Below are 27,676 nucleotides of genomic sequence, written 5' to 3'. Positions count from 1 at the left end.
CACTTTGGGCTTCTCTAAACCCTGGCCCATAACAAATTGGGGGCTCGTCCGGGATAAAAGTCTATCTATTGGATTGACTTAGTGAACTTAAAGACAATGAGGGGGTTTATGTTTACTTCATTTTAAATAAAATTTGATTTGGGAATTTCAATACCATGATCAGAATTCCAGTTCAACCCATGTTTAGTGCAAATGTTTAAAACACCTGTGCCACACTCCTTTACTTCTTCTATGCTGACATTAATTCATTTATTTTCAGTAGGTTAACACTAGTTTAAAGCTTGGGCACAAAGGAACTATCGGCATTAAGTATCTGGATGTAGAATTTAGCAAGCAAAGTTTACACCGTTATATTCCCAACCTTTAAAATTGCTTATGTTCAAAATGGAACATTTTGATTGAGTTGGCACCAAAATAAATGCACCAAGTCATTAGGAATTCAATACCTGCACTCAAAGAAAATATTAGACATTATATATTAGAAAACCCTAGATGTTTTAATGGGACCACGTTTGCCAGGATAACTTCAGAGGCAGCCTGACAGCATTACATTTCTTCAAACTTCAGTCAGCAATGAACAGTATGCTGATAAATCCAATAAAAAAGATACATTTCTTAACTCAGAATGGCTAGACTGTGTAACTTGCTACCACAGGAAATGACTGAAATGAACAGCGTTGAGGCTTTGAAAAGGAAACTAGAGGAATGAAAAGGAAACATAAAGGCATGCTGAAAGACTGAGATGAGGCAGATGGAATGGAAGGTGGACTGGTGTGGAATCACCAGCAAGGACTAGCTTGGCTGAATAGCTTAGTTCTGAGCTGTCTGTTCTATGTAATTCTAGGCAGTGTGCATGAACTTGTTGCTCAGTATGTTTCTTCAAACTGTAATCAGCAATCCTCAATCAGGATCTTTTATCATTAAAGGTGGAAACCACATTTGAACCACATCATGAGGTAATGACTTGCAGTCTTTCACTTTTTTCTATTATCCTACATTTAATGAATTTACACTCCACTACAAACAGCATTAAAAACCAATTTGGATTGCATCAAGTGTGATGTGCATGCGCACAGTACCAATGCAGTGAGGATACCAATCTGCAAGCACTGTAAACACTTCCTATCAATAAATATAAATTATAAAGTACGAGTTCATCTCCCTTATAATTGCTAATGGTGATTTAGAGATGCATGGCTTTATAACAAAAGGACCACTGTCAACAAAATGCAATGGAGAAAGGTTTATAGGATGATGTTGGCAGACCTCTGACTGTTTCCAGCAATTCCCGTTTGTGCTTCATATTGCCAGCATGTGTTTTTTTGCCTTTTAAATATTATGTTAAATACTATTCATTTTGAGTTAAGAAATTTCTTCCCTGAGAGCACTCCTTTCTGAATGGGAAAAGAATCCTTAACTAGAGGAGCTGGAGAAATGAGAAGGCATTCATTCCTCTGTGCCTGGATGGGACATACTGTTGGAGCCATCATATCAAACCTGAAGCTGTTAAAGGGTGAAGAAGTCCAGGCTTTTAAACAAGACTCTGTGCTCGCACACTCAAATACTAAGAAATTATAACCAAAATTCTGCCAGCGACAATAAAACTTGTTTTAATTTTTTTTAAACATCATGCAATAATGGCATATGGTAATGCTTTTCTGCCAACATATTAATATTCTGACTTACTTTAACTTCAATGAAGTCAGGTTTCCCAATCTCAATCAGGTCAGCATAAGATCGAAGTTCATCCACATTCCAGGCCTTTACCAGAGTTAGTCTATATACCGTGCGTTGCTTCTGCAAGATAACAAATTAAGAATATAATTTAAAGCACAGTATCTTCTATCAGAATTTTGCATGAAAAAGTATTTCTTCTCTGTATTTCACTTTAAAGAAATTGTTTCTGTCATGTCATATAGTGTCAAACAATTCTATGGAAATGCTCACATACAAATCTTAGTAAAAGATTTATAAAATAATGTTTCTTTAATTTATTCAAGGGCTGTGGGCTTCGCTGGCTAGGGCGACATTTATTGCCCAACCCTAAATGCCCTTGAGAAGGTGGCTTCTTGAACTGCAGCAATCCATGTGGTATAGATACACCCTCTGTGTTGTTACGGTGGAAGTTCCAGGATTTTGACCCAACGAGTGATGTAACGGCGATATGTTTCTAATCAGGATGGCTTGATGGGGGACTTTCAGTTAGTGGTGTTCCCAGGTATCTGCTGCCCTTGTCCTTCTAGATGTTAGTAGGTAAGGGTTTGGAAGGTGCTGTCTATGGAGCCTTGGTGAGTTCCTGCAGTGCATCTTGTAGATGGTACACACTGCTGTCACTGTGTGTTGGTGGTGGAGGAAGTCAATGTTTGTGAATGGGGTGCCAATCAAGCAGGCTGTTTTGTTATGGATGATGTCGAGCAAGTGGGGAGTATTCCAGCACACTCCTGACATGCCTTGTAGATTGTGGACAGGCTTTGGGGAGTTAGGTAGTGAGTTATTTGTTGCAGGGTTCTTAGCCTCTGACGTACACTTGTAGCCACGGTATATTTACGGCTGTTCCAGTTTAATTTCTGGTCAATGGTAACCCTCAGGACACTGATAATGGGTGATTCAGTAATGGTAATATCAGTGAATGTTAAGGGTCCATGGTTAGATTCTCATTTGGAGATGGCCATTGCCTGGCGTGAATGTTACTTGCCACTTGTCAGCCAAAGGATGGATATTGTCCAGGTCTTGTTGCATTTGGACATGGACTGCTTCAGTGTCTGAGGAGTCACGAATAGTGCTGAACATTGTGCAGTCATCAGTGAACATCCCATTTCTGACTTATTATGGAAGGGAGGTCATTGATGAAGCAGCTGAAGATGGTTTATCCTCAAACACTACCTTGAGGAACTCCTGCAGAGATGCCCTGGAGCTGAGATGACTGATCTCCAACAACCACAATCATCTTTCTTTGTGCCAGGTATGACTCCAAACAGTTGAGTTTTCCCCGATTACTATTGACTAATCCTTTGCCAGGGCTCTTTAATGCTAAATCAAATGCAGCCTTGATGACAAGGGCAGTTATTCTCACCTCATCTCAAGAGTTAATTTTTTTTGTCCATGTTTGAATCAAGGCTGTAATGAGGTCAGGAGCTGACCGGCCATGGCATAATCCCAACTGAGCGTCACTTTAAAGCATTGTTGATGACCTCATCCATCGCTTTGCTGATGATGGAGAGTAGCTTATGGACAGTATTTGCCAGGTTGGATTTGTCCTGTTTGTTGTGCACAGGACATACCTGGGCAATTTTTCATGTGGTTAGGTAGATCCCAGTGTTGTTGCTATACTGGAACAGCTTGGCGAGGGGCACAGCAAGTGCTGGAGCAGAAGTGCTCAGTACTATTGTCGACATGTTATCAAGCCTCATTGCCTTTGCAGTATCCAGTGCCTTCTGCTGTTTCTTGATATGATGTGGAGTGAATCAAGTTGTATGGAGACTGGCTTATTTAGTTATGCCATTGGCACGGCGGCACAGTGGTTAGCACCGGGTTCAATTCCAACATTAGGTGACTGTCAATGACTACCATTTGGTGGACTTGACATCTGTCATTATGAAGTGCTTCGAGAGGTTGGTCATGAACATCAACTCCATACTCCCAGAATGCCGTGATCCACTGCAATTCGCATACCGCCACAAACGGTCCATACACTCATCCCTGGAGCATCTCGACAACAAGAACTCCTACATCAGACTCCTATTCGTTGACTACAGCTCCGCCTTCAATACCATAATCGCAGCCAAGCTCATATCAAAACTCCAAAAACTCTAGGACTTGACTCTTCCCTCTGCAACTGGATCCTCGACTTCTTAACAAATAGACTACAATCATTAAGGATAAACAACAACACCTCCTACATGATAGTCCTCAATACCAGGGTCCCGCAAGGCTACGTACTTAGCCCCCTACTATACTCCTTATATACTCACAACTGTGTTGGCAAAATTTGTCTTCAACTCCATCTATAAGTTTGCTGATGACATGACCGTAGTGGGTCAGATCAGAGTACAGGAGGGAGAGAGAGAGAACCTTGTGGTGCGGTGTAACGACAACAATCTCTCCCACTAAGTCAGCAAAACTAAGGAGCTGGTCATCGACTTCAGGAAGCAAAGTATCGTATACACCCCTGTCTACATCAATGGTAGCCATGATGTGGAGATGCCGACGTTGGTCTGGGGTGAGCACAGTAAGAAGTCTTACAACACCAGGTTAAAGTCCAACAGGTTTGTTTTAAACACTAGCTTTCAGAGCACTGCTCCTTCCTCAGGTGAAGGAAGTTCACTTCACCTGAGGAAGGAGCAGTGCTCCGAAAGCTAGTGTTTGAAACAAACCTGTTGGACTTTAACCTGGTGTTGTAAGACTTCTTACTCCGCATCAATGGTGCCAAGGTGGAGATGGTTGACAGCTTCAAATTTCTAGGTGAGCACATCACCGACAATCTGTCCTGGTCCAACCATGTTGCCACTACGACCAAGAAAGCACAAAAAGCACCTATACTTCCTCTTGAAACTATGAAAGTTCGGCATAGAAAGCATCCCATCTGGCTGCATCACAGCCTTGCATGGCAACTGCTTAGCCCAAGACCATAAGAAACTACAGAGATTCGTGAACACAGCCCAGTCCATCATGCAAAACCGCCTCCCATCATTGACTCAGTCAACACTTCCCGCTGCCTTGGGAAAGCGGGTAGCATAATCAAAGACCCCTCCCACCCAGTCTATTCTCTCTTCCAACTTCATCGGGCAGGAGATACAAAAGTCTGAGAACCTGCAAAGAACGGGCTAAAAGCCAGCTGAAAGCTGGCCCAGGTTGCATGTCTGTGTGCGCTCTGTGAAAACAAGTGCTAGAGGTTTTGACACAGAAGTAAAAGCCAGCTAACACACTCATAGTGCCCCAGCAAATAGCTATTTTGCAGGAATATCTCTCTCACTCGGACTGTGGAAGTCAGCCCAGTCAGCGAGGACTGCAGTTGAAAAGTGAACAGGAGAGCTTCTCCGCCACACTACATAACACTGGTGTCGCAAAACCCACCATTCGCCAACTGAAGTCAACTCTACTGGAATCTCAAATGACAAGGCTCAACCCTCTAATCTGTATGAATGTATATGCATATGTTTTACCATTTTCGTGCCTTTAGTAATGAACAAACTCACTCCATCTTTGACTCAAAGAAAGCCCGGTTAAATTGGCTCCAATTAAAAATTAAATATTGGTTCTGGGAAAAAGGTATCTACGAAAAGGGATCCTTAACAGAGGAACTTGAATAGAGACAGGGAGCCAGTTTATCTCCCCTCATCCGGGATTGCAGCAATTTGGGAGTATCCCAGCTGGATGGTGATAAATCGAGGGATTTCGCCTGGATCAACAACTTTGGGACCATCACCTCTGGTTGGGTCAGAGCAAATCTCGTACTGTTGCCTGGGAGAGAGACAGAATTGGTGGCTGGGGAACAAAGCTTCAGTCTTCCCAATATTTAATTGGTGGAAATTATTGCTCATTTGATCTCGGATTTCGGACAAGTGTTTCGATAATTTAGCAACAGCGACAGAGTTGTGAGAGGTAATGGTGAGGTAGAACTGGGTGTCATCAACACATATAAGAAAACTAACGCTGTGCTTTTGGATGATGTCATCAGGGGCAGGATGTGGTTGAGAAATAGGAGGGAGCCAAGGTCAGATCCTTGGGGTACAAAAGAAATACAATGGATCAAATAGATAAGAATGGAACTAGCTGAAAGCTGGATGACAGGGGAGAGGTGTTGAAGGAGGATGGTGTGATCAACTGAGTTAAAGGCAGCAGACAGGTCAACGGCAAGGAAGGATCGTTTATCTTCGTCACGGTCACACAGGTGGCAGGATTCTCCGACTCCCCCCACTGGAGATTCGGTGGGGGCGGGAATCGCGCCGCGCCGGTTGGCGGGCTCCCCCTGGTGTGAATTAAACCACCTCCCTTACCAGCGGGACCAACCTCCGGGGTCCTGGGGGGGGGGGGGGCGATCTGGCCCCGAGGGGTGCTCCCACGGTGGCCTGGCCCACGATCGGGGCCCACCGATCCGCGGGCGGGCCTGTGCCATGGGGGCACTCTTTTACTACGCGTCGACCATGTAGGTCTCCGCGATGGCTGACGCATAGGTGACCCCCCCCCTGCGCAGAGATGATGTCAGCAGCCGCTGACGCTCCCGCGCATGCGCGGACTTCCGCCGGCCGGCGGAAATCATTCGGCCCCGGCCGGCGTGGCGCCAAAGGCCTTCCACGCCAGCCGGAAGGACGGAAACCACTCTGGCGCGGGCCTAGTCCCGAAAGGTGAGGGCTTGGCCCCTAAAGGTGCGGAGAACCACTCCGGCGTCACGCCACTCCATCCCGCCAGGACCCCCTGCCCCACCGGGTAGGGGAGAATCCCGCCCAGGGTGTCATTTATGACTGTGATAAAAGCCATTTTTGGTGTTTTAGCAGGAGTGAAAACCTGATTGGAAGATTTCAAATGTGGAATTCGGAGACACAATATTCAAGGGCTTTGAGGAGGAAAGGAAGCTTGGAGATGGGACAGCCGGGCGGTGAGATCAACGGTTGTTTTTTTGAGAAGGGTGATGGCAGCTGATTTAAATGACAGAGGAACAACGGGGGTGATTCTCCAATATGGAGACCAAGTGTTCACGCCGTCGTGAACGCTGTTGCATTTCACGACGGCGCGAACAGGGCCCGGGCACGACCTATTCTAGCCCTCACAGGGGGCCAGCACGGCGCTGGAGCGGTTCACGCTGCTCCAGCGTTCTTACACGGTGCCAAATGGGCGTCGCGCCAACCCGCGCATGCGTTCCGTCCGGCAGCAACCAGGGGTGGACGGCACCGGCGGAAACCTGTCGGATCGTAGCGGCCGCTCGGCCCATCCGGCCGGAGAATTGCCGCTCGCCGGTTCTCCGAGCGGCCCGGTGCGAATCGCGCGCCGCTGGTTTCCGGGGGTGGGTGAATCGCGTGCGGGGGTCGGGGCGGCGTGGCGCGATTCGCGCGGCGCCCCGCCGATTCTCCCACCTGGCGTGGGGGGGAAGAATAGCGCCCAACATCTGAGGACAGAGATCTGCTTACAATACAAAGGGATGAGGAGTTCCGCAGTTGGGTGGTCAGCACTTGAGTGGAAAAGAGTCAAGGGAACAGGACGTGACAAGATGATCTCGGAGATGGTATGAGGGAAGATCATTGATGAAGAGGAGTTAAGGCTTGGGTGGTGGGAAACCTCAACCGGTGAGATAGTGAAAAAAGGGTTGGAACAGAGGCAGTTGATTGGTTGATCTTGATCTTAGAGAGATTGGAATCCATGAACTCCTTGCACACTGTTGAAGCTCACCTCCCAAAGAGTAGACAGGGGAGGGGTTTAAGGTGGTGTTTTGCAGTAGAGAAAAGACAGGTTTATGTTTGCATTCCAAGATGATTCTAGAATTAGGAGCAGTTTTAGCAGATGAGATCTAATAGTGCTTTATGTGGTCCAGTAAGATCTGGCAGTAGATGGCTAAACCAGTTGTCCACCACATACTTTCAAGTCTGCATCGGTTTAAGGGAGCAGAGAAGAGGAATGCAACTGGGGGAACGACCAGGGTGAGAGAAATGTGTGCAACTTTGATCTCCATATGTAAGGATGGATGTACTTGCATGAGAGGCAGTAGAGTGAAGGTTCACTAGAACCTGGAATTAGTATTTTGCTGGGAGGAGGGGCTCTCGATAAATTGGGCCTATATTCTCAGGAGGTTAACAGAAAGAGGTGGTCTCATTGAAACATACAAGCTTCATAAGGGGCTTGACAGGGTTGACAGAGCAATTATTGCCACTGGGTTGGGAATTGAGAACTGGGGGCAGTGGGCACAATCTCAGGATAAGGGGTCAATCATTTAGGAATGAGACGAGGAGAAATGTCTTCACTCAAAGGTTGCGAATCTTTAGAATTCTATACTCCAGAGCGCTGTGAATGCTCCATCATGGACTATAATTAAGGCTAGGATAATTAGATTTTTGGTCTTTCAGGAAATCAACGGATATGGGGAGCAGGCAGGAAAGTGGAGGTGAAGGCCAAAACCAGCAATGATTGTACTGAATGAAGGAGCAGGCTCAGTGGGTTGTATGGTGTACACCTATCTTGCAAAACGGTTTTATTGGGGCTAGGGTACTAAAGGCAGAGGAGAGGATACGGTTGAGCAGGTCAGTAGCTGCTAGGGAAGGAAACGGTTGGAACTGATAATGAGGGTGAGGATGTGTCAGACCCCACAATATTTGAAGACGGCTGGACCTCTTGGGGGAGGGGGTGGAACTTTGCAGATGAAGAGTTGGTGAACCTCGCTGTAAGAGGGGGTGGGTTGGTGGACCTCACTGGTGGGGTGGGGACAGCTTGCTGTACAAGAACTGGACATCACTGCGAATGTGGTGAGCTTCAATCCAACATTGCTGGGTAGAGGACAAAGGCAGCCAGATGTGGTGGCCCGATCGTGTGCAGATAAGCTGGTTGGGCCTGGGGAAAATACTTGTGCTTTTCTTGGCCCACGGCAGGCATTTAACCTTTTTTTAAATTGCTGGGCATCCCTCCACATGCTAAAAATAAAAAGGCAGCTACAATGATGGTGGTGGGGCGGCACAGATGTGCCGTGGTTAGCACTGCTGCCGCAGGACCCGGGTTCGATCCCAGCCCTGGGTCACTGTCCATGTGGAGCTTGCACATTTTCCCCGTGTCTGCGTAGGTCTCACCCCCACAACCCAAAGATAAGCAATGTAGGTGAATTGGCTATGCTAAATTGCCCCTTAATTGGAAAAAAATTAATTGGATACCCTACATTTATGGGGGAAAAAATAAAATGATAGTGGTATACTATAATTTATTAGAACAGTATCAGAAAAGTAAAATAGGGTAAACGAAAGCTGTCCTAAGAGGATCTCAATTCAATGAAAGCAGTTGAATGGTCACCTCCTGCGTTGAAATCTGCTTCGAAGTTACATAAATTCAGCATATGTCGTAAGTTTAAAAAGAAACAATCAATACTCAGTTATGATCCTACATCACTCATTCAAAAGGGCAGAAATCTTGGCAGGAGTGGAGGTGGTTTTTTATTTTCTTTTGCAAGTAATCAAATCAGCTGCACAAAAACATTTTATATGCAGCCTCTCCAGTTATGCCACAACTCACGGATTAAATTTCCATATTAAACAGTCATAAATTTTTTTAACAGCCAGCGTATTCCATTAGAGATATTTGATAACTTTTAGGCTGAACCTTTGCATTTTCCATTTTCCAGGAAATTGTTACCCATCCCATGTCCAATGGTGCTTGATTTATTCAACTCCAGACTAAGCTCTGCTCACCTAGTTAGTGCTGTTTTTCCATTGTACCCAGACCCAACACGTTGAATTCAAAATCCTCTTTGTTTTCAAGTCTGTCCGATCCACCTATGCAACATCTTACAGCTATAGAGGATGCAGTATGAAAGGAACTGTTGCTGCATGGATAGGCTGGTTGAAGAAATAAACAGATATAAAATACATATAAATAAATGATTCTGACTTTGATTTTCTCGGAAATCAAGGGATTTGGGGAGCCGGCAGGAAACTGGAGTTGAGGCCGAACGTCAGCCGTGGTCATATTGAATGGTGAAGGAGGCTCGCGGGACCATTTGGTCTACTTCTGCCCCTAATTCTTATGTTACGATGGGATAATACATGACCAAAATGTGAAGATGACAAAAAATAGAGCACTTACCAATATAAAGGACTGCAAGTAAATTATTTAGAAAAAAGTGAGCTGACCCATGGGTAGGAAGAATATGAAGAAGAATATAAAACTAGATAGTAAAATTTTAATAACAAGTAAAGGAGTTAGCAAGTATTGGATTTCAGATTCATGCATCTTTAACAATGGAAGAACAAGTCCGTAAAACTGTTATAAATGTAAATAGGGATCTAATGTTTATGGGCGGGAACTAAATCAAAGAGATAGAGTTAAATAGTGCTCCTCAGAAGAGACGGTGGCATAGTGGTATTGTCACTGAACTAGCAATTCAGATACCCAGAGTAATGCTCTGGGGACTGGGAATTCAAATTTCACCATCTGCCACAGTGGGATTCGAACAATACCACTATGCCACTGCCTCCAAAATATTTCTTCACCCAGAGAGTGGTGGAACAGCGGCACAGTGGTTAGCACTGGTGTCTCACAGCACCAGGGACCCAGGTTTGATTCCAGCCTTGGGTGAATGTGTGGTTTGCACGTTCTCCCCGTGTCAGTGTGTGTTTCCTCTGAAAAATGAAAATCGTTTATTGTCACAAGTAGGCTTCAAATAAAGTTACTGTGAAAAGTCCCTAGTCGCCACATTCCGGCGCCTGTTCGGGGAGGCTGGTACGGGAATTGAACAGTGCTGCTGGCCTGCCTTGGTCTGCTTTCAAAACCAGCGATTTAGCCCTGTGCTAAACCAGCCTCTCTGGGTGCTCCAGCTTCCTCCCACAATCGAAAGATGTGTAGGTTAGGTGGATTGGCCATGCTAAATTCCCCTTAGTGTCCAAAGATGTGCAGGTTAGGTGGATTGGAAATGATCAATGAGCAGGTTACAGGAATAGGGTGGGGGGAGTGGACCTAGGTGCAATGCTCTTTTGGAGGGTCAATGGAGAGTCAATGCCGACTCAATGGGCCAAATGGCCTCCTTCCGCACTGTAGGGATTCTGTAGAATTCTCGATCATAGAAAGCAGTGGAGCATAAAAAACATTGTATGTTTTCTAGGAGTTAAATATAGCTTTTAGGGATAAAGGGGTCAAAGGATATAGGGGGAAAGCGGGTACAGATTACTTAATTGGATGATCAGCTATGATCATGATGAATAACGGATTCGGCAATTTGGAAAACTGCACAGGTATGTCCTATCTACAAAAGCAGACCCACAAATACCCCAATCCTCAATGATGGGGAACCCAACACATCAGTGAAAAATACAGGACTGAAGCATTTACAACGATCTTCAGCCTGAAGTGCCGAGCAGGTGATCCATCTCAGCCCCCTCCTGAGATCTCAAGGAGCAAAGACTCAAGTCTTCAGTCAATTTAATCCACTCCATGTGACATCAAGAAGCAGGTGAAGGCACTGCATACTGCAAAGGCAATGCGCCCTGACAACATCCTATCAATAGGCAATGACCATCTGTAACAAGAGAGAATCCAACCTTCGCCCTTTGTCATTCTATGGCATCACCATCACTGAATCCCCCACTATCAATATCCTGGGTATTACCATTGACCAGAAACTGAACTGGAATAGCCATATAAATAGCAAATCAGAGGCTGGGAATTCTGAAGCGAATAACTCACCTCCAGACTACCCAAAGCCTGTCCACCATCCAAAAGGAACAAGTCAGGAGGGTGACAGAATACCCTTCACTTGCCTGGATGAATGTAGCTTTATCAACACTCAAGCTCGACACCATCCAAGACAAAGCAGCCACTTGACTGGCACCCCAGTCACCAACATCCACTTCCATCCAACATCCACTTCCTCAACCACCAATGCACAGTGGCAGCATTGTGTACCGTCTATAAGGTGCATCACAGAAACTTCCCAAGGCTCCTTTGACAGCAATTTCTAAACTCATGACCTCTACCAGGTAGAAGGACAAGAGTAGCAGATGCATGGGAACACAATCACCTGCAAATTCTGGTCCAAACCACTCATCACCCTGACTTGAAAATATATCACCATCTCTTCATTATCACCGGGCCAAAATCCGGTTACTCCCTTCCTGACCGTACCATATGGACTGCAGTGGTTCAAGAAGGCAGCCCACCACCTCCTTCACAAAGGCAAAGGGATGGGTAATAGAAATGCTGGCCTAGACAGCATCGCCCAAGTCCCTTGAAATAATTTTTTTTTAATCTAGGCATATCTTCAGCTAAGCTGCAAGCAGTCTATTGTGTCCTATTCTCGATCTCTCATTTTAAAAAGGATAGTAAGCCCAAGGTGTGGGTGCAGAGAGGTAAAATTGATACCAAGGCGGAGATGCAAGATTAGTAAAACCATGCCTCTTTTCATTTGAGTAATACATATAGGGGGTCCAGTAGAGCATTCAAAACTATGAAGTGTTTTGTTAAGTTAGATTAAGAAAAACTAGTCACTGATAGATGAGTTGGTAATTAGCGAGTATAAATTTAAGGTATAAACCTGGAAAAACAAATGGAGAGGACAGGAGAGTTTTATGTATGAACAAGTTTCTTAGGATTTGGTAATATACCAGATGCGTGGCAGAAACGGAGTGGATATCTGCTATTAAAGAAAGCAGATAAACAGATTTCTTTCAGTTTACTGTATTTCATGATTGAGCCAGTAGAAAGAAATTTACTGTGTTTTGTGTGACTTTTTTCCGTTCATTCATACATTACATGTTGGTTTACAATTCGCCATATCATCGACTAGTCTGTCTTCAGAGAATTCGGAGAAATGCGTGTGGCAGTGTGTAAGATCACTATGCTGAAGGTATTCTATAGAATGCAGCGGTCATAAGGTTCATTTACAAGATGCTGACCAGTGATGCTGGCACAATATCAAATGCAGATTCAAACTTTACAGCAACACTATTTAAGACAATCCAAACCAAACTAAATCTACACAATTCTGCTTATCCAATGGGGAATGCACGCTCCCCCTCAAGGACACACCCTAGTTACCCAAATCAAGAGAGCTTAGATGCAAGTCGGTTGAACCAAGGTTTATGGTCTTCATGTATAGACAGGAGAACTGTTGCACTTTAACCAGTTAAAAATCATACAGCCTACCAACTCAGGTTTTCTGCCAGCTTGTCGAGCCTTAAACAGCGTACGTGATCGGAACAAGTCACAGCCCCATCATTTCAAATCTTCAAGACCTATCTATCTCTATATTATTTGCATTTACATGTTTGTCAATATCAAGCTCAATGGCAGGCTTTGTCTGTTTTTTAAAAAAATATATTTTATTAAAGTTTTCAAACACAATTTTTTCCCTTACAAATCAACAAAAATGGTAGCATGGTACCTGCTATATAACATTGTTTAAATAATATAGTAAACTAACCAAATAACATGAAATAGTGCTCCCCCCACCCCCTCTCCCCATCTAGAACACAAACAATTTACCACCCCCCCCCCCCTGGGCTGCTGCTGCTGGCTATCTATCTTCCCCCTAACGTTCGGCTAGATAGTCGAGGAACGGTTGCCACCGCCTGGTGAACCCTTGAGCCGATCCTCTCAGCGCAAACTTCATCCGCTCCAGTTTTATGAACCCCGCCATAACGTTTATCCAGGTCTCCAGGTTTCGCTTCCTTCCACATGAGTAAAATCCTACGCCGGGCTACTAGGGACGCAAAGGCCACAACATCGGCCTACATCATCCGCTACTCCAAATATAGCTAACCCCCAGCCTGGATGACCCGGACCTTCACCACCTTCGAGATCACTCCCGTCACTCCCCTCCATTACCCCTCCAGTGCCGGAAACGACCAAAACATATGTGTGTGGTTCGCCAGGCTTCCCCCGTACCTCCCACACTTGTCCTCCACTCCGAAGAACCTGCTCAACCTTGCTCCCGTTATGTGTGCTCTATGCAGCACCTTAAATTGGATCAGGCTAAGCCTGGCACACGAGGAAGAGGAATTTACCCTGCTGAGGGCATCAGCCCACAAACCCTGCTCAATCTCCTCCCCGAGCTCTTCTTCCCATTTTCCCTTCAGTTCGTCCACCAGCTCCTCCCCCTCTTCTCTCATCTCCCGGTATATCTCGGACACTTTGCCCTCCCCGACCCACCCCCCCCCCGAAAGCACCCTGTCCTGGATCCCTTGTGTCGGGAGCAGCGAAAATTCCCTCACCAGTTGTCTCGTGAACACTCTTACCTGCATATACCTAAAGGTATTTCCCAGCGGCAGCTCATACTTTTCCTCAAGCGCTCCCAAACTTGCAAACGTCCCATCTATAAATAAGTCTCCCACTCTCCTGATTCCTGCCCGGTGCCAGCTCTGGAATCCTCCGTCCAGCCTCCCTGGGGCAAACCTATGGTTGTTCCTGATCAGGGACCACACCGAGGCTCCCAGCACACCCCTCTGTCGCCTCCATTGCCCCCAGATACTTAATGTTGCCGCCACCACTGGGTTTGTGGTAAACTTTTTCGGCGACAGCGGTAGTGGCGCCGTCACCAGCGCTTTTAAGCTTGTTCCTTTACAGGACGCCATCTCCAGCCTTTTCCACGCCGCTCCCTCTCCCTCTATCATCCATTTACGAATCATCACCACGTTGGCAGCCCAATAGTAGTCGCCCAAATTTGGCAACACCAGTCCCCCTGTGTCTCTGCTACGTTGTAGGAACCCCCTCCTTACCCTCGGGGCCTTCCCTGCCCACACGAAGCTCGTGATGCGCCTATCTATTTTTTTAAAGAAGGCCTTAGTGATCAGTATAGGGAGACATTGGAACACAAATAGGAACCTCGGGAGGACCATCATCTTAATTGCCTGCACTCTGCCCGCCAGTGACAGCGGCTGCATGTCCCACCTTTTGAAATCCTCTTCCATTTGTTCCAGCAGCCGTGTCAGATTGAGTCTGTGTAAGGTTCCCCAGCTCCTGGCTATTTGAATCCCCAGGTATCGGAAGTTTCTTTCCACTCTCCTTAGCGGTAGGCCATCTATCCCTCTACTCTGGTCCCCAGGGTGTATCACAAAAAGCTCACTCTTTCCCATGTTAAGCCTATATCTCGAGAAATCTCCAAACTCCCTCAATATCTACATGACCTCTGTCATCCCCCCCCACTGGATCCGTCACATACAGCAGTAGGTCATCCGCATAGAGTGACACTCGGTGTTCCTCTCCCCCTCTAACCACCCCTCTGCATTTTCTGGAGTCTCTCAGCGCTATGGCCAGTGGTTCAATTGCCAGCGCGAACAGTAATGGGGACAGCGGGCATCCCTGTCTTGTTCCCCTGTGTAGTCGAAAATACTCCAACCTTTGCCGATTTGTGACCACACTTGCCGTTGGGGCCCCATAGAGGAGTTTAACCTAGCTGACAAACCCCTCCCCGAACCCGAACCTCCTCTGCACCTCCCATACATATTCCCACTCCACCCTATCAAATGCCTTCTTTGCATCCATTGCCGCCACAATCTCTGCCTCCCCCTTTGCTGGGGGCATCATTATCACCCCTAATAGCCATCGCACGTTGACATTCAATTGTCTCCCCTTTACGAACCCTGTCTGGTCTTCGTGCACCACCCCCGGGACACAATCCTCCATCCTCGTTGCCAGCACCTTGGCGTCCACATTTAGCAATGAGAGAGGCCTATAGGACCCGCACTGCAGCGGATCTTTATCTCGCTTCAAGATTAGTGATATCGTCGCCTCCGACATTGTCGGGGGTAGGGTCCCTCCTTCTCTGGCCTCGTTAAAGGTTCTTACCAGCAACGGGGCCAACAAGTCCACATATTTTCTATAGAATTCCACCGGGAACCCATCTGGTCCCGGGGCCTTCCCTGCCTGCATGTTCCCCAGCCCTTTGGTCACCTCGTCCACCTCAATTGGCGCCCCCAGGCCTGCCACCTCCTGCTCCTCCACCTTCGGGAATCTTAGTTGGTCCAGAAACTGCTGCATCCCCTCTTTTCCCTCCAGGGGTTGGGACCTATATAGCCTCTCGTTAAAGGTCTTAAACACCTCGTTTATCTTCCCTGCTCTCCGCACCGTGGCTCCCGTTTCATCCCTAACTCCCCCTATCTCCTTCGCCGCTGTCCTCTTTCGCAGCTGGTGGGCCAACAGGCGACTCGCCTTTTCCCCATATTCATATCTCATCCCCTGAGCCTTCCTCCACTGTGCCTCTGCCCTCCCTGTGGTGAGCAGATCGAACTCCGTCTGGAGTCGTCGCCTCTCCCTGTATAGTCCTTCATCCGCGGCCTCCGCATATTTTTTATCTACTCTCAAAATCTCCCCCAGTAGTCTTTCCCTTTCTTTGGGCTCCGTTTTCCCCTTGTGAGCCCTGATGGAGATCAACTCTCCCCTGACCACCGCTTTTAGTGCTTCCCATACTACTCCTACTCGGACCTCCCCGTTGTCGTTGGCCTCCAGGTATCTTTCGATACATCCCCGCACCCTTCCGCAGACTCCCTCATCTGCCAATAATCCCACATCCAGTCGCCAGAGTGGACGCTGCTCCCTCTCCTCTCCTAGTTCCAGGTCCACCCAGTGTGGGGCATGATCTGAAACAGCTATGGCTGAGTACTCAGTTCCTTCCACCCTCGAAATCAGTGACCTTCCCAAAACAAAGAAATCTATCCGGGAGTACACCTTATGGACATGGGAGAAAAAGGAGGACTCTTTTGCCATCGGCCTAACAAATCGCCACGGATCCACTCCCCCCATTTGGTCCATAAACCCCCTAAGCACCTTGGCCGCTGCTGGCCTTCTTCTGGTCCTAGATCTAGATCTATCTAACCCTGGGTCCAGCACGGTGTTGAAGTCTCCCCCCACCATTATCAGGTTTCCTACCTCCAGGTCCGGGATACGTCCCAGCATCCGCTTCATAAATCCCGCATCATCCCAATTCGGGGCATATACATTAACCAACACGACCTCCATTCCCTGCAGTCTGCCGCTCACCATCACATATCTGCCACCGCTGTCCGCTACAATGTTCCTAGTCTCGAATGACACCCGTTTCCCCACCAATATGGCCACCCCCCTATTCTTTGCGTCCAGCCCCAAGTGGAACACCTGCCCACCCATCCTTTCCTTAACCTAACCTGGTCCGCCACCTTCAGGTGCGTCTCCTGAAGCAAGGCCACGTCTGCCTTCAGTACTTTTAAGTGCGCGAACACTCGGGCCCTCTTAATCGGCCCATTTAGGCCTCTCACGTTCCACGTGATCAGCCGGGCTGGGGGGACTGCCCGCCCCCCTCCCCTGTCGACTAGCCATCACCCTCTCTGGGCCAGTCCCACTTCCCGGTTCCGCGCACCCACCCCTCCCCCAGGCGGCGCATTCCCGCCCCGACCACCTTTTCTTTTACCAGTTCCTTCTCGATCTCCGCAGCAGCAACCCAGTTATCCCCCCCCCCCCACCCCGCTAGACCCCCATCTAGCTTGGTTACTCCCCCATATTGCTTCCGAAAGTCAGCTGACTTCAACTGACCCCGGCTTCTCCCGCTCTCTCCTTGACTCCCCCCGTGTGAGGAACTCCCATCCACCTTGCGCCTATCTTCCCGCCATCATCCTTCTGACGCGGGAACAAGAAAAAGAAACCTCGTGTTCTCTAGAGCCGTCCCGCCCCTCGTGGCGCAGCTCCCTCTGCCGCCCCACTCCCATTCCCCATCCCCCGCCTGAGTCTCTTCTTCCCCCATCGGCGCCCACATTTCTCATTGTCCCCCCCTCCCCAATTTACATTTCTATATACATCAGCATTGTCGTTTCCCCTCCAACATCAGTCCCTCAGTTCTGATCCAGTTTCTCGTTTTTAATGAAGTTCCATGCTTCTTCCGCCGTTTCGAAGTAGTAATGTCTGTCCTGGTGCGTGACCCACAGTCGCGCCGGCTGCAACATCCCGAACTTCACTTTCTTCTTGTGCAGCACCTCCTAGGCTCGATTGAAGCTCGCCCTCCTTCTCGCCACCTCCGCACTCCAATCTTGATACCCTCGTACCACCGCATTCTCCCATCTACTACTCCGTACCTTCTTGGTCCATTTCAGAACCGCCTCTCCATCATTGAAGCGGTGAAATCGCACGATCATCGCCCTAGGTGGTTCTCCAGCCTTTGGTCTCCTCGCAGGGACCTGATGGGCCCCTTCCACTTCCAAGGGGCCTGAGGGGGTCTCAGCTCCCATTAGCGAGCGTAGCATCGAACTCACGTAAGCCCCACCGTCAGCTCCTTCCACTCCCTCGGGAAGACCCAGGATCCGGAGGTTCTTTCTCCGTGATCTGTTTTCTAGGACTTCAATCCTTTCGATGCACTTATGGAGCGCCTCGTGCGCCTGCATTTTGACCGCCAGGCCCAGGATCTCATCCTCGTTGTCAGTCACCTTCTGCTCCACCACACGGAGCTCTATCTCCTGGGTCTTTAGTGTCTCCTTAAGCCCCTCAATTGCTTGTCGCATCGGGGCTAGCACCTCCTTTTTTAGCAGCTCCACACACCGTCTTAAAAATTAATCCTGGTCCAGTCCTCATGTCGCCTGGGCTCCCTCCGCCGCCATCTTGCTCCTTTCTTCCTTCTGCCACTGCCCTCGAGGATTCTTTGAGAACTGGCCGCCGCCGCCGATATTTTTCTTTTTTGCTTGGGGGGGGGGGCGGGGAACGACGACGGGACTCCCTGTTGTATCACCCCACACCGGGTTTTGTCCCAAAAAAATTCCCCGTTGGGGCTCTTAAAAGAGCCCGAAGGTCCGTGCGAGCTGGAGCCGCCGAAACGTGCAGCTTAGCTGGTCATCGCCACAACCGGAAGTCAGGCTTTGTCTGGTTAACTAGCGCTAACGATATAAATGTTGGCGGAAGACGGATGTTAGTCTGTGATGCTGACACCCAAAGCAGAAGAGGGATGAATCTCAGTCCCGCAGCTGCTTATTCTGATATTTTATGAAGCTAAGTCACCTGTCTAATCAGCAACAGCGCCCAAAAATATTGTTACATTGTTTTACATAATGGAGTCTGCAATTTAACTTCAGATTTTCATTGCCAGATGTAATCCTAAAGTCAATTCAATCCCAATAGATTCTGCTTCCCTCCCACTCCAACCAAGGAGGACAACCAAATACAAGATAATACAGTAAAGATAAATCCAGAGCATTACATCAAATATAACTGTGGCAGCAGGACAACTAATTCAAGTTTTGACTTACAAAGCCATGTAGGACTGACACCAGCAGACAACTTTTCACACAAGGCACGGTGGACAAGTGGAATTACACAAGATATATGGCATAGAAACAGGCTATTCAGCCAGAGTCCATCCTACATTTGGCTTCACTCGAACTTGCTCACATCTTTCCTCATCGAAATGCACCGTCTTAATCATCAATTCCCTCCTCTCTCATATGATTGCATTTAAGGAGAAACTACACATTGATACTAATCGCTTCAACTATTCCCTATGGTAGTGAATTCCACATGCTCACTATTCTTTGGGTATAGAAGCTTTTTCTGAATTCCCAACTGAATTTCTTGGTGACTATCTTATATTAGTGGCCTCTAGTTGTGCTCTTTCACAAAAGTTGAAAACATTATCTCTGTATCTAACCCTTTTAGAATTTTAAAGACGTCTATTAGATCGCCCCCCCCCCCCCCCCCGCTATCTTTTATCTTGAGGGAGGAGAGGCCAGCCTGCTCATCCTCTCCTGACATGTGTACGATCACACTTCTAGTGTCATTGTAAATCTTGATGGTATGGTAGGGCATAGAGACAAAATCTGCGATGAGGTGAATAGTTTATCCAACCAGAAATAACCTAATGAGCCGTACAACACTCCTTAAGCAATCCTGCAATCAATGATCAACATGAACACAAGTACGAAAAGACAGCTAGACTCAGCAAGAACTCATGTTAAATGTTCCAACATGTTGGATTTTCAAATTTCTAAAAGTTAATTATCCAGGCTTGCTATTCATTTTTGTCAATAAGGATTCTTTCGAAATGCAAAAAATAGGTCAGCACACTTGCATACGAACCTAGTCCATAAATCCCATGGACCTGGTCTTGTTGCAGGATAGTGATACTGAAGGCAGTTCCATTGTTTCTTTGTAAAAAAACATATTAGTTATGCCACCTGAACAATTAAGTATTTAAAGTTCATCTACGTACCATACAAACCTTCCTAATCTGTGCACTTTAAATACATGGTAGCAATGCCGCAGTTCCTCAAATGAATGAACCCATAAATGAGATTTCCACTTACGTTTGTATGGTTTGCACAAATATCCAATGAAAGAAGCCAAAGCAAAGAAAGAAATGCGATTAAGGGTCTGCTTCAAAGCAAAACCAAGCCTCTGATCTTCTTCCTTTCATTGCAATACTGACCTCCAATTTAATTTAATTGCTTCGCAGGGTCCTACTTCGTATGTACCATGCCCAGATGTTTATGCCATCTAAACTGTCATCATTTTTTTTTTGCTGAAAGTAACGCAAACTGAACTCAACAAAAGGCAAACTGTTACTTAGTGAAGTCTTCTCCAGGTACCTGCTTAGGCATTATCTTTGCACAGAGATGAAGGGCAACGATGCAAGAATTAAGCACACAATGGCTTAGTTTTGCAGGTGCACTGGTTTTCCTGCTGTTTTTAAAAGCAGCGTACTCACACCTTTCCCAGAAAGGCAGAGACTTTGTTTCCCCAAACCTCGCTTTCAGTTCGTGGTTCGTCTTCTAACCTCTAGAAAACGTACACACAGGCAGCAAAACATAGTGATTCACACCAGCTTTTATTATCATAATAATAATCTTTATTGGTGTCACAAGTAGGCTTACATTAACACTGCGATGAAGTTACTGCGAACATCCCCCAGTCGCCACATTCCGGCGCCTGTTCGGGTACACAGAGGGAGAATTCAGAATGTCCAATTCACCTAACAAGCATGTCTTTTATGACTTTTGGGGGAGGAAACTGGAGCATCTGGAGGAAACCTATGCAAACACAGGGAGAACGTGCAGACTCCACACAGATATGCAAGCCGGGAATCAAACTCAGGTCCCTGGCACTGTGAAGCAATAGTGCTAACCACTGTGCTACCGTGCAATTAGGAGATTCTGAATCTTTCCTGCATAGCCTGGAATGGCTCTCCTGTAAACAGATTCATCCAGGCTTTTTGCCAGTTCAGTAACAAAGCCTTTCTGGAGAAAAAAAAGAGTAGGACCTCCTTTGGGAAATCCAGGAGTCAAACTGAAACTAAACTGGAACCTCGGGACTCTGAATAATGTTTCAGTGGGACCAGGTCCAATAACCACCTGTTACCACAGTAAGAAGTCTTACAACACCAGGTTAAAGTCCAAATGGTTTGTTTCAAATCACTGGCTTTCGGAGCACAGCTCCTTCCTCGGGTGAATGAAGAAGTGGGTTCCGAAAGCTAGTGATTCGAAACAAACCTGTTGGGACTTTAACCTGGTGTTGTAAGACTTCTTACTGTGCTCACCCCAGTCCAACGCCGGCATCTCCACATCATCTGTTAATGGCAGAGCACAGCCTTTTGGGAAAATCAATCAAACAGAGTCCTCGCCAAATGTTGTCATTGGTCTGATCAGTCTATGGTCTCATGTTCAAACCAGCACATGCTTCTGCTTGAATTAAAGGCATAGGCCACTGCTCCCATTTCCTTGAATTTTTGCAGCCTCTGGAGTATTTTGTTTTTATTTGAATATCTATTGACTCATATGTTGAAAACATCTCATCAAGCCATTTACTCAATTTTTCTTCCAAATGAGACAATAATGTAACCATAGTTAAGTACTCACATTTTATTGACACAGGTCACAGTTATAGGTAGAACACAAAGGTATGTTCAAACTCCCGTTCAAACTGAGTTGAACAGTCCAGGTTACTTCCAATAATCTCAATGGGGCTATTCAATTGCAGATTATTTTTTCCATTTTGATATATTTATAAATGGCTGCTTTGCTTATGTTTGCACGCAGTTTTATTTTATAAATATATATTGTGTGTAACTTTCGGGGCAGCATGGTGCGCAGTGGTTATCACCGTGAACCTCCGTGTGGAGTTTGTACATTCTCCCCGTGTCTGTGTGGATCTCACCCCTACAACCCAAAAAGATGCGCAGGGTAGGTGAATTGGCCATGCTAAATTGCCCCTTAATTGGAAACAAAAAAGAATTGTGTACTCTAAATTTATGAGAAATGTGTAACTTTGGTTTTTATAGAAAATAAAACTGCTGAACTGCACGAAAGCGAAGAATTCAATGTTTGTAAAAATGGATCTGAAGCTCACTGCTACATTTTACTGGTAGACTTTCCAATTAACTCCAGTTTGCACTGACATTGATTTGGGGACTCTTAAATTGGCCCATAAAGCTCCAATTCAGCATCCATATTTCAGCTCCAATCGGACTCAAAAATAGAGGCTTTGGACTTTATAAGAACCAGTGTTTTAAGATGACTTTCAAGATACTTAATACAGCATTTATATACAATAGAACTCCAGGAAGTTGAAATTTGTCCTGGACAATGGAGTAAGTGGAGCAGTATCAGATCCATCGTCAGTTATACAAGGCAGTGTTTTTCAAACCTTTTTCTCAGGACCCATTTTTACCAACCGGCTATCCTTCGGACCCACACTGGCCGATCTTTGCAACCCACACCGGCCGACCTCCGTGACCCACTATTTTCACTTGCCTTTAATGTGACAGGTCAGCCTGCTTGGTCCTCACGATCACACTTGCTTTGTTATTCAATGTTACATTTCCGATAATGATTTCAGCTGATAATTTAAGATCTTACTGCATCCGTTGAAAAAAATAAAGAGGCTTGTCCTTGAACTTGCCATTCTTAGTCTTCAAATGTCTTTGAAGTTTTGAGGGTTTTAAACTTTAATTTGCCAGTGCTTACCTACATATAACATACATGAACTTTGAATCCTGATTTGCAGTGGCACAATTAATAACCCATACCTCAAGTAATCATCTTTATGATCATCTTTATGCTGCTTTGTACCTGTTTTCAGCTTCTTCTTCATTGGTTGTTCATCAGAGGACCTGGAGTTCACACCAGCACTGTTGGTGGCTGCAAAATGGAGGAATCTCTCTCACGCCCAGAACACGTGACGTCAGCGTACAAACAGCGTGACCTGCTCTCTGCACCCCTTGTGGTTGGAAGACTCCAGTGTTTTCTGAAAAAAACTGGCCCTGGACAGCACGCTGACGTCAAGAGGAGGCGGTCCACCCCACTGGGTTCTGGGCCTGCGCACTGCTTGATCTGATACGCAAGCGCGGGACAGCCAGCAATCTCAAAAGTCCATTGCAGCCAGCATTTTTTTTTTTAATTTAGAGTATTCAATCATTTTTTGTCCAACTAATTGTCCAATTTAGCACGGCCAATCCACCGACCCAGCACAGCTTTTTGGGTTGTGGGGGTGGGACCCAAGCAGACACAAGGGGAATGTGCTAACTCCTCACGGACAGAGACCCAGGGCCGGGATCGAACCCGGGTTCGCAGCACTATGAAGCAGCAGTGCTACCCACTGCGCCACCGTGCCGCCCTAGCCTGCATTTTTAAATCCGGTCGCAGCCGTCCGGCGTTCCTCCCGTGATCGGGAACACTGCAACTGACCGCCGCGACCCTCCTAAAACCTGCCCACCACCCACCTGCGGCTCGCAACCCTGAGTTTGAAAACCCCTGATGCAAGGCATTTGATATTCGGTTCCAATGCCAAAGACAAATTGCTATCCTTCTTATTCATGTATTTGAATCACACTAAAATAAGACCAGATTATTTGTATACCGTCAGTTGTGTGATCAAATCGTTTGAACATTATGACTATTTTGTGCAACTGATAAAGTTCATAATCAACGGGAGAGATTACAGTTTTTAAATCCAGTATTTATTACAATTTTGAGTGTGTTTTTGATCAAGTACTTATTTTTAAGGTACATCAGAAATATATTTATCAGGTTAGTAATGGTGACCTTGCAAGACTGGGAACAAATTTTCCTGATGATTTATATTCAGTACAAATATCATTTGCCAATGTTCCAGTTTTCAGTATTCTAATATTTATTAAATTTATCCATAATATATTGAAGGTCTTCCACATGACATTGACTTGCACAGGTTACTCGTTTCCCAAGTCATGAATATTGAGCAATGCTTTTGAGATACCATTTATGATGCAAAGAGACAGATAGGTAAATAGAGACAGAGAAAAATTAGTTACAGAAAAACACACACAGCTGGTATACATAGTGTGCAATATTATTTTTAAATAGTTGAGGGTAAGGTGTTAAAAGAAAAAGAAAATCAGTTGTTTACAGTTTTCAGGGAATAAAAGACAGAATCTGGAATTTGATTCCCAATAGAAATCTCAGAATATCATGCAATAAAAAGGGAATTTGTCTTATTCAGTCACAGTACCATAATCCCTTTGATAATGAATTGTCCAAACAGCACATCCTCTAACTCATATTTCAGAATAGCTTGACTAAATTAATTCACTGAATTATCTTGTGTCTTTTAATATTTTCCTTAAAGTTTTTATTGCAAGGTTACAGCCTGCCTCAGAAGGCTTACTTTCCACTGGATATTTTTTCTCCAAAATAGTTGGAGGAAGTTACTAACTATCTATGCATTCCGAGTATATTCAGTTTGCAGTATTCCTCAGGGACATCAGTACGAGCCTGTGCTTTTGTGCGTTGAAGTCTGCCTTGTCTTGTGAGGATTTCTTTACAGTGAGTGCTAAAGCTTTTGGAAAACAAATGTATCGCAACTAGCAATTATAGACTATTTGACTAAGTAGGAAGTTGTGGTTTATATTTGTTCCCGAAGGTCCAGTCCAGGATTTCTAAGTGTTAATTCCCAAAAGTCCAGTTTATGTTCTGTCACTTTGACAAAGGTGCTATTTATACAAGGGCATCGGTACACCAATAACTCACCAAGGAATTAAAAGCCAGCCATTGAAAGTGCTACCCATAACAATCTGGAACAATAGACTTTTCACTACCTCAACATCTGTTGGGAGTGGTAGGATAAACTATGCTTCTGGATATGCATGGGTAGGAACCTACCTTTGGCAGTGAGTTGCCAAATTAATTAACAATCGTACAGGCTACTGCACAGGCAGGGAGAGAACTAATCTGCCAAGCTTCGATCCAGAGAGGCTAGAAAAGAGCAAAAACTTGCATGTTCAAGGTCAGTTAGTAAGTTTGGCTGTGAGAGACAGGCAAGCCTAGGCCAGTCTTTATAAGGAGAGCATACCTAACTTAGGGTCAGCCCTAGCTCAATTCAGCAACAGAGATGTCAAAACTCAGGAGCTGAGTTTTGTGGAGTGGCAAAAGTTTTGCTGCAGAAGCCAAAAGTGGGGAAATAACCCTGCTTATTCTGGCGGCAGGACCCTGGGAACCACAGTGCCAGCAGCAGCCAAAGAGACAGTGGCCCCTCCTAAGAGCTGCTGGTTCAATCAGAGAGCCAGTGGCAGAGCAGTGCACAATGAGTGCAGTGACTGTTGATAAGACTGCAGACCCAGGGACAGAGTGCCTCAATTGATGGGCGTTCTTAAAAAGCTAAATGGGGTTTGGGCATTGCCAGAGCCAAGCAGATGGGCCCTACCAATTGGGGGGCTAGTAAGGCGGCAGCAGCTCTGTTGTCATGACGGTGGCAAACCGAAGGTTTCTTCCATGGGCCATGGAGTGCTTATAAAGGAATGCCCCTCCCACTCCACCTGTCCAGCCCTGGAACCTATGGGAAGCTACCAGGTTTGACCCAGAACTGTTCGCACATAATGGCAGGCAACTCGATCTGAGCAAAATGCAAATGGAGGCTGGAAATTGCTCTTAATTGGCCACTTAAATGGGCCATTTGCCTCCGTATTTGTGGGTTGCAAATCTGATAGTTTGCCTGCTGACAAAATGCTCTGGCAGATGCAAGAGGTCAGCACCCTCCACCACCATTACCTTCCATCCCACCATAGACACCTTACAGCAGAACATATCCCAGCTATCCTGGTTCCCAACTCATGGCCAAAAGACTGGTAAAATTCTAGCCCAGAATTTAACCTGCTAACCATGGCAACGGTCTTATTACACTTATTTATGAGGAACGTCCAAAGTTAAACTGGTAGAATTGTTACTTTGAACATTGGCAAACTAAAGTTAACCAGCTTAAAGCGCATTGGGTCACAACTCTCTAAAGTGGAAATAAGTTATATTTCAGAAGTTTGGAGAAGGGCGCAAGGACACATTAATTAATTATCTTGATCGTCACAAGTAGGCTTAACACTGCAATGAAGTTAATGTGAAAAGCCCCTAGCCGCCACACTTCGGTGCCTGTTCAGGTACACACAAATTACCTAACAGCATGTCTTTCGGGACTTGTGGGAGGAAACCTGAGCACCCGGAGGAAACCCACGCAGACACGGGGAGAAAGTGCAGACTCCGCACAGACAGTGACCCAAGCCGTTTACAGGGTGAGGAATGAGGTTGACGGGGGGGGGGGGGGCAGAAGAGAGTCCCAGTAGTGGATTTATGCTAAAGAACAAGACCTTAATGTCAAGACTACCTCCAATACTCCGCTTCATTTATTACTCATTTTTTCGCTCACAAAATTAATTCTTTTCAAAGTGTGGCAAAATTATGTTTCTGAAATTTCCTCATCAGCTCCTTGAGTGTGAATTTTGTTGTTAATGTGGCCCCCCACACGTAAAGATTGGAAAAACTTGGTGCAAAAGACCAGAATTGCTTTAAGTGAAAAGTCAAGGACATGCCTTGGATCCGGACTGAGATGTAATGGGGTTGGTTACAGGAACTTCTGGTTGCGGCGATGCGGAGCTAAGCCGCACATTTTGGCAGCTCCCATTATCACGGACTTTTGGGCTCTCCAGAGAAGCCCCAACGGAAACTTTTTGATTGAATCCCGAGTGGGAAGGTGAAGTAAGGTCCCCCTTACATTGTATGGCAGGGATTAGCGGTGGAGCGTCGGAGAAAGAGGCTTTTGAGCAGCGGCAAAAACGAGGCGGAAAAAACAGGATGGCGGCGGGCGGAGATAGAGCAGCATGGGGGCCGGACCAGCAGGAATTTCTCAAGCGCTGGGTGTTGGCGCCAATGCTGTTGGCGATCGAGGGGCTGAAGGAGACCTAGAAGGCCCAGGCGGTGAAGCTCCGTGAGGTGAGGGAAAAACTAATGAGAACGAGGACGAGATCCTGGGCCTGGCGGTAAAGATGGAGACACACGAGGCGGTGCACAGGAGGTGGGCCGAGAGACTCGAGGTCCTGGAGAACAGGTCGAGGAGGAAGAATCTCCGGATTCTGGGTCTCCCCGAAGGAGTGGAGTGAGCTGATGCCGGGGCGTACGTGAGCACGATGCTCCATTCGCTGATGGGTGGGAGGTCTCTCCGAGCCCCCTGGAGCTGGAAGGGGCTCACCGGGTACTTGGGGAGGAGACCCAGGGCTGATGAGCCGCCAAGGGCGATAGTGGCGAGGTTCCATCGCTTCGCGGACAAAGAAAGTGTCCTGAGATGGGCCAAGAAGGTGCGGAGCAAAAAGCGGCTGAAAGTCCGTTGGGGAGTGGAAAGGTCACCGTGGGGTCAACAAAGAAAATGGAGGCTGGAGCACCAGGGAAGGCCGTAGTGCTTACGGCTGAAGAAATAACTAAGGTGATGGCTGCGGAATTCCAAAAGCAGTTGCCGCAGATTGCGAAATGCATGGAGACGGTGAGGAAGGAGATGAGGGAGGTTTTGAGTGCGCTGGTGGAGGAGGCGGTTTCTCCGGTGATGACGGCGGTGGCGAGCGCAGTGGCGGAGGTGCGAGAGTGAAGGAAGTGGAGGAGACGTTATTGCAGCACGGTGACCAACTTGCCTCGATGGGGAAGGAGATGCGGAAGGTGATGCGGAAGGTGATGGACACTAACAAGGATCTGCGAGGAAAAATGGAAGATCTGGAAAACAGATCCAGGCGACAGAATTTGAGGATTGTGGGGCTGCCCGA

The 27,676-nt window shown here is 46.6% G+C and overlaps 1 protein-coding gene across 1 annotated transcript in view; it reads right to left on the bottom strand.

The window, feature by feature from the left end:
- The window catches only part of tyw1 (tRNA-yW synthesizing protein 1 homolog (S. cerevisiae)), a 197,358-nt gene that overhangs the window by 40,567 nt on the left and 129,115 nt on the right, over positions 1 to 27,676 (bottom strand). The window contains exon 14 of the mRNA XM_072469445.1: positions 1,687 to 1,797. Coding sequence (XP_072325546.1) covers positions 1,687 to 1,797 — 111 coding nt within the window. The remainder of the gene's footprint in view (positions 1 to 1,686; positions 1,798 to 27,676) is intronic.

The sequence above is a fragment of the Scyliorhinus torazame genome, chromosome 12 (genome assembly GCF_047496885.1).
Source record: "Scyliorhinus torazame isolate Kashiwa2021f chromosome 12, sScyTor2.1, whole genome shotgun sequence".
In the NCBI taxonomy this organism is placed as follows: Eukaryota; Metazoa; Chordata; class Chondrichthyes; order Carcharhiniformes; family Scyliorhinidae; genus Scyliorhinus; species Scyliorhinus torazame.
This window is presented reverse-complemented; position numbering and strand designations above follow the sequence as displayed.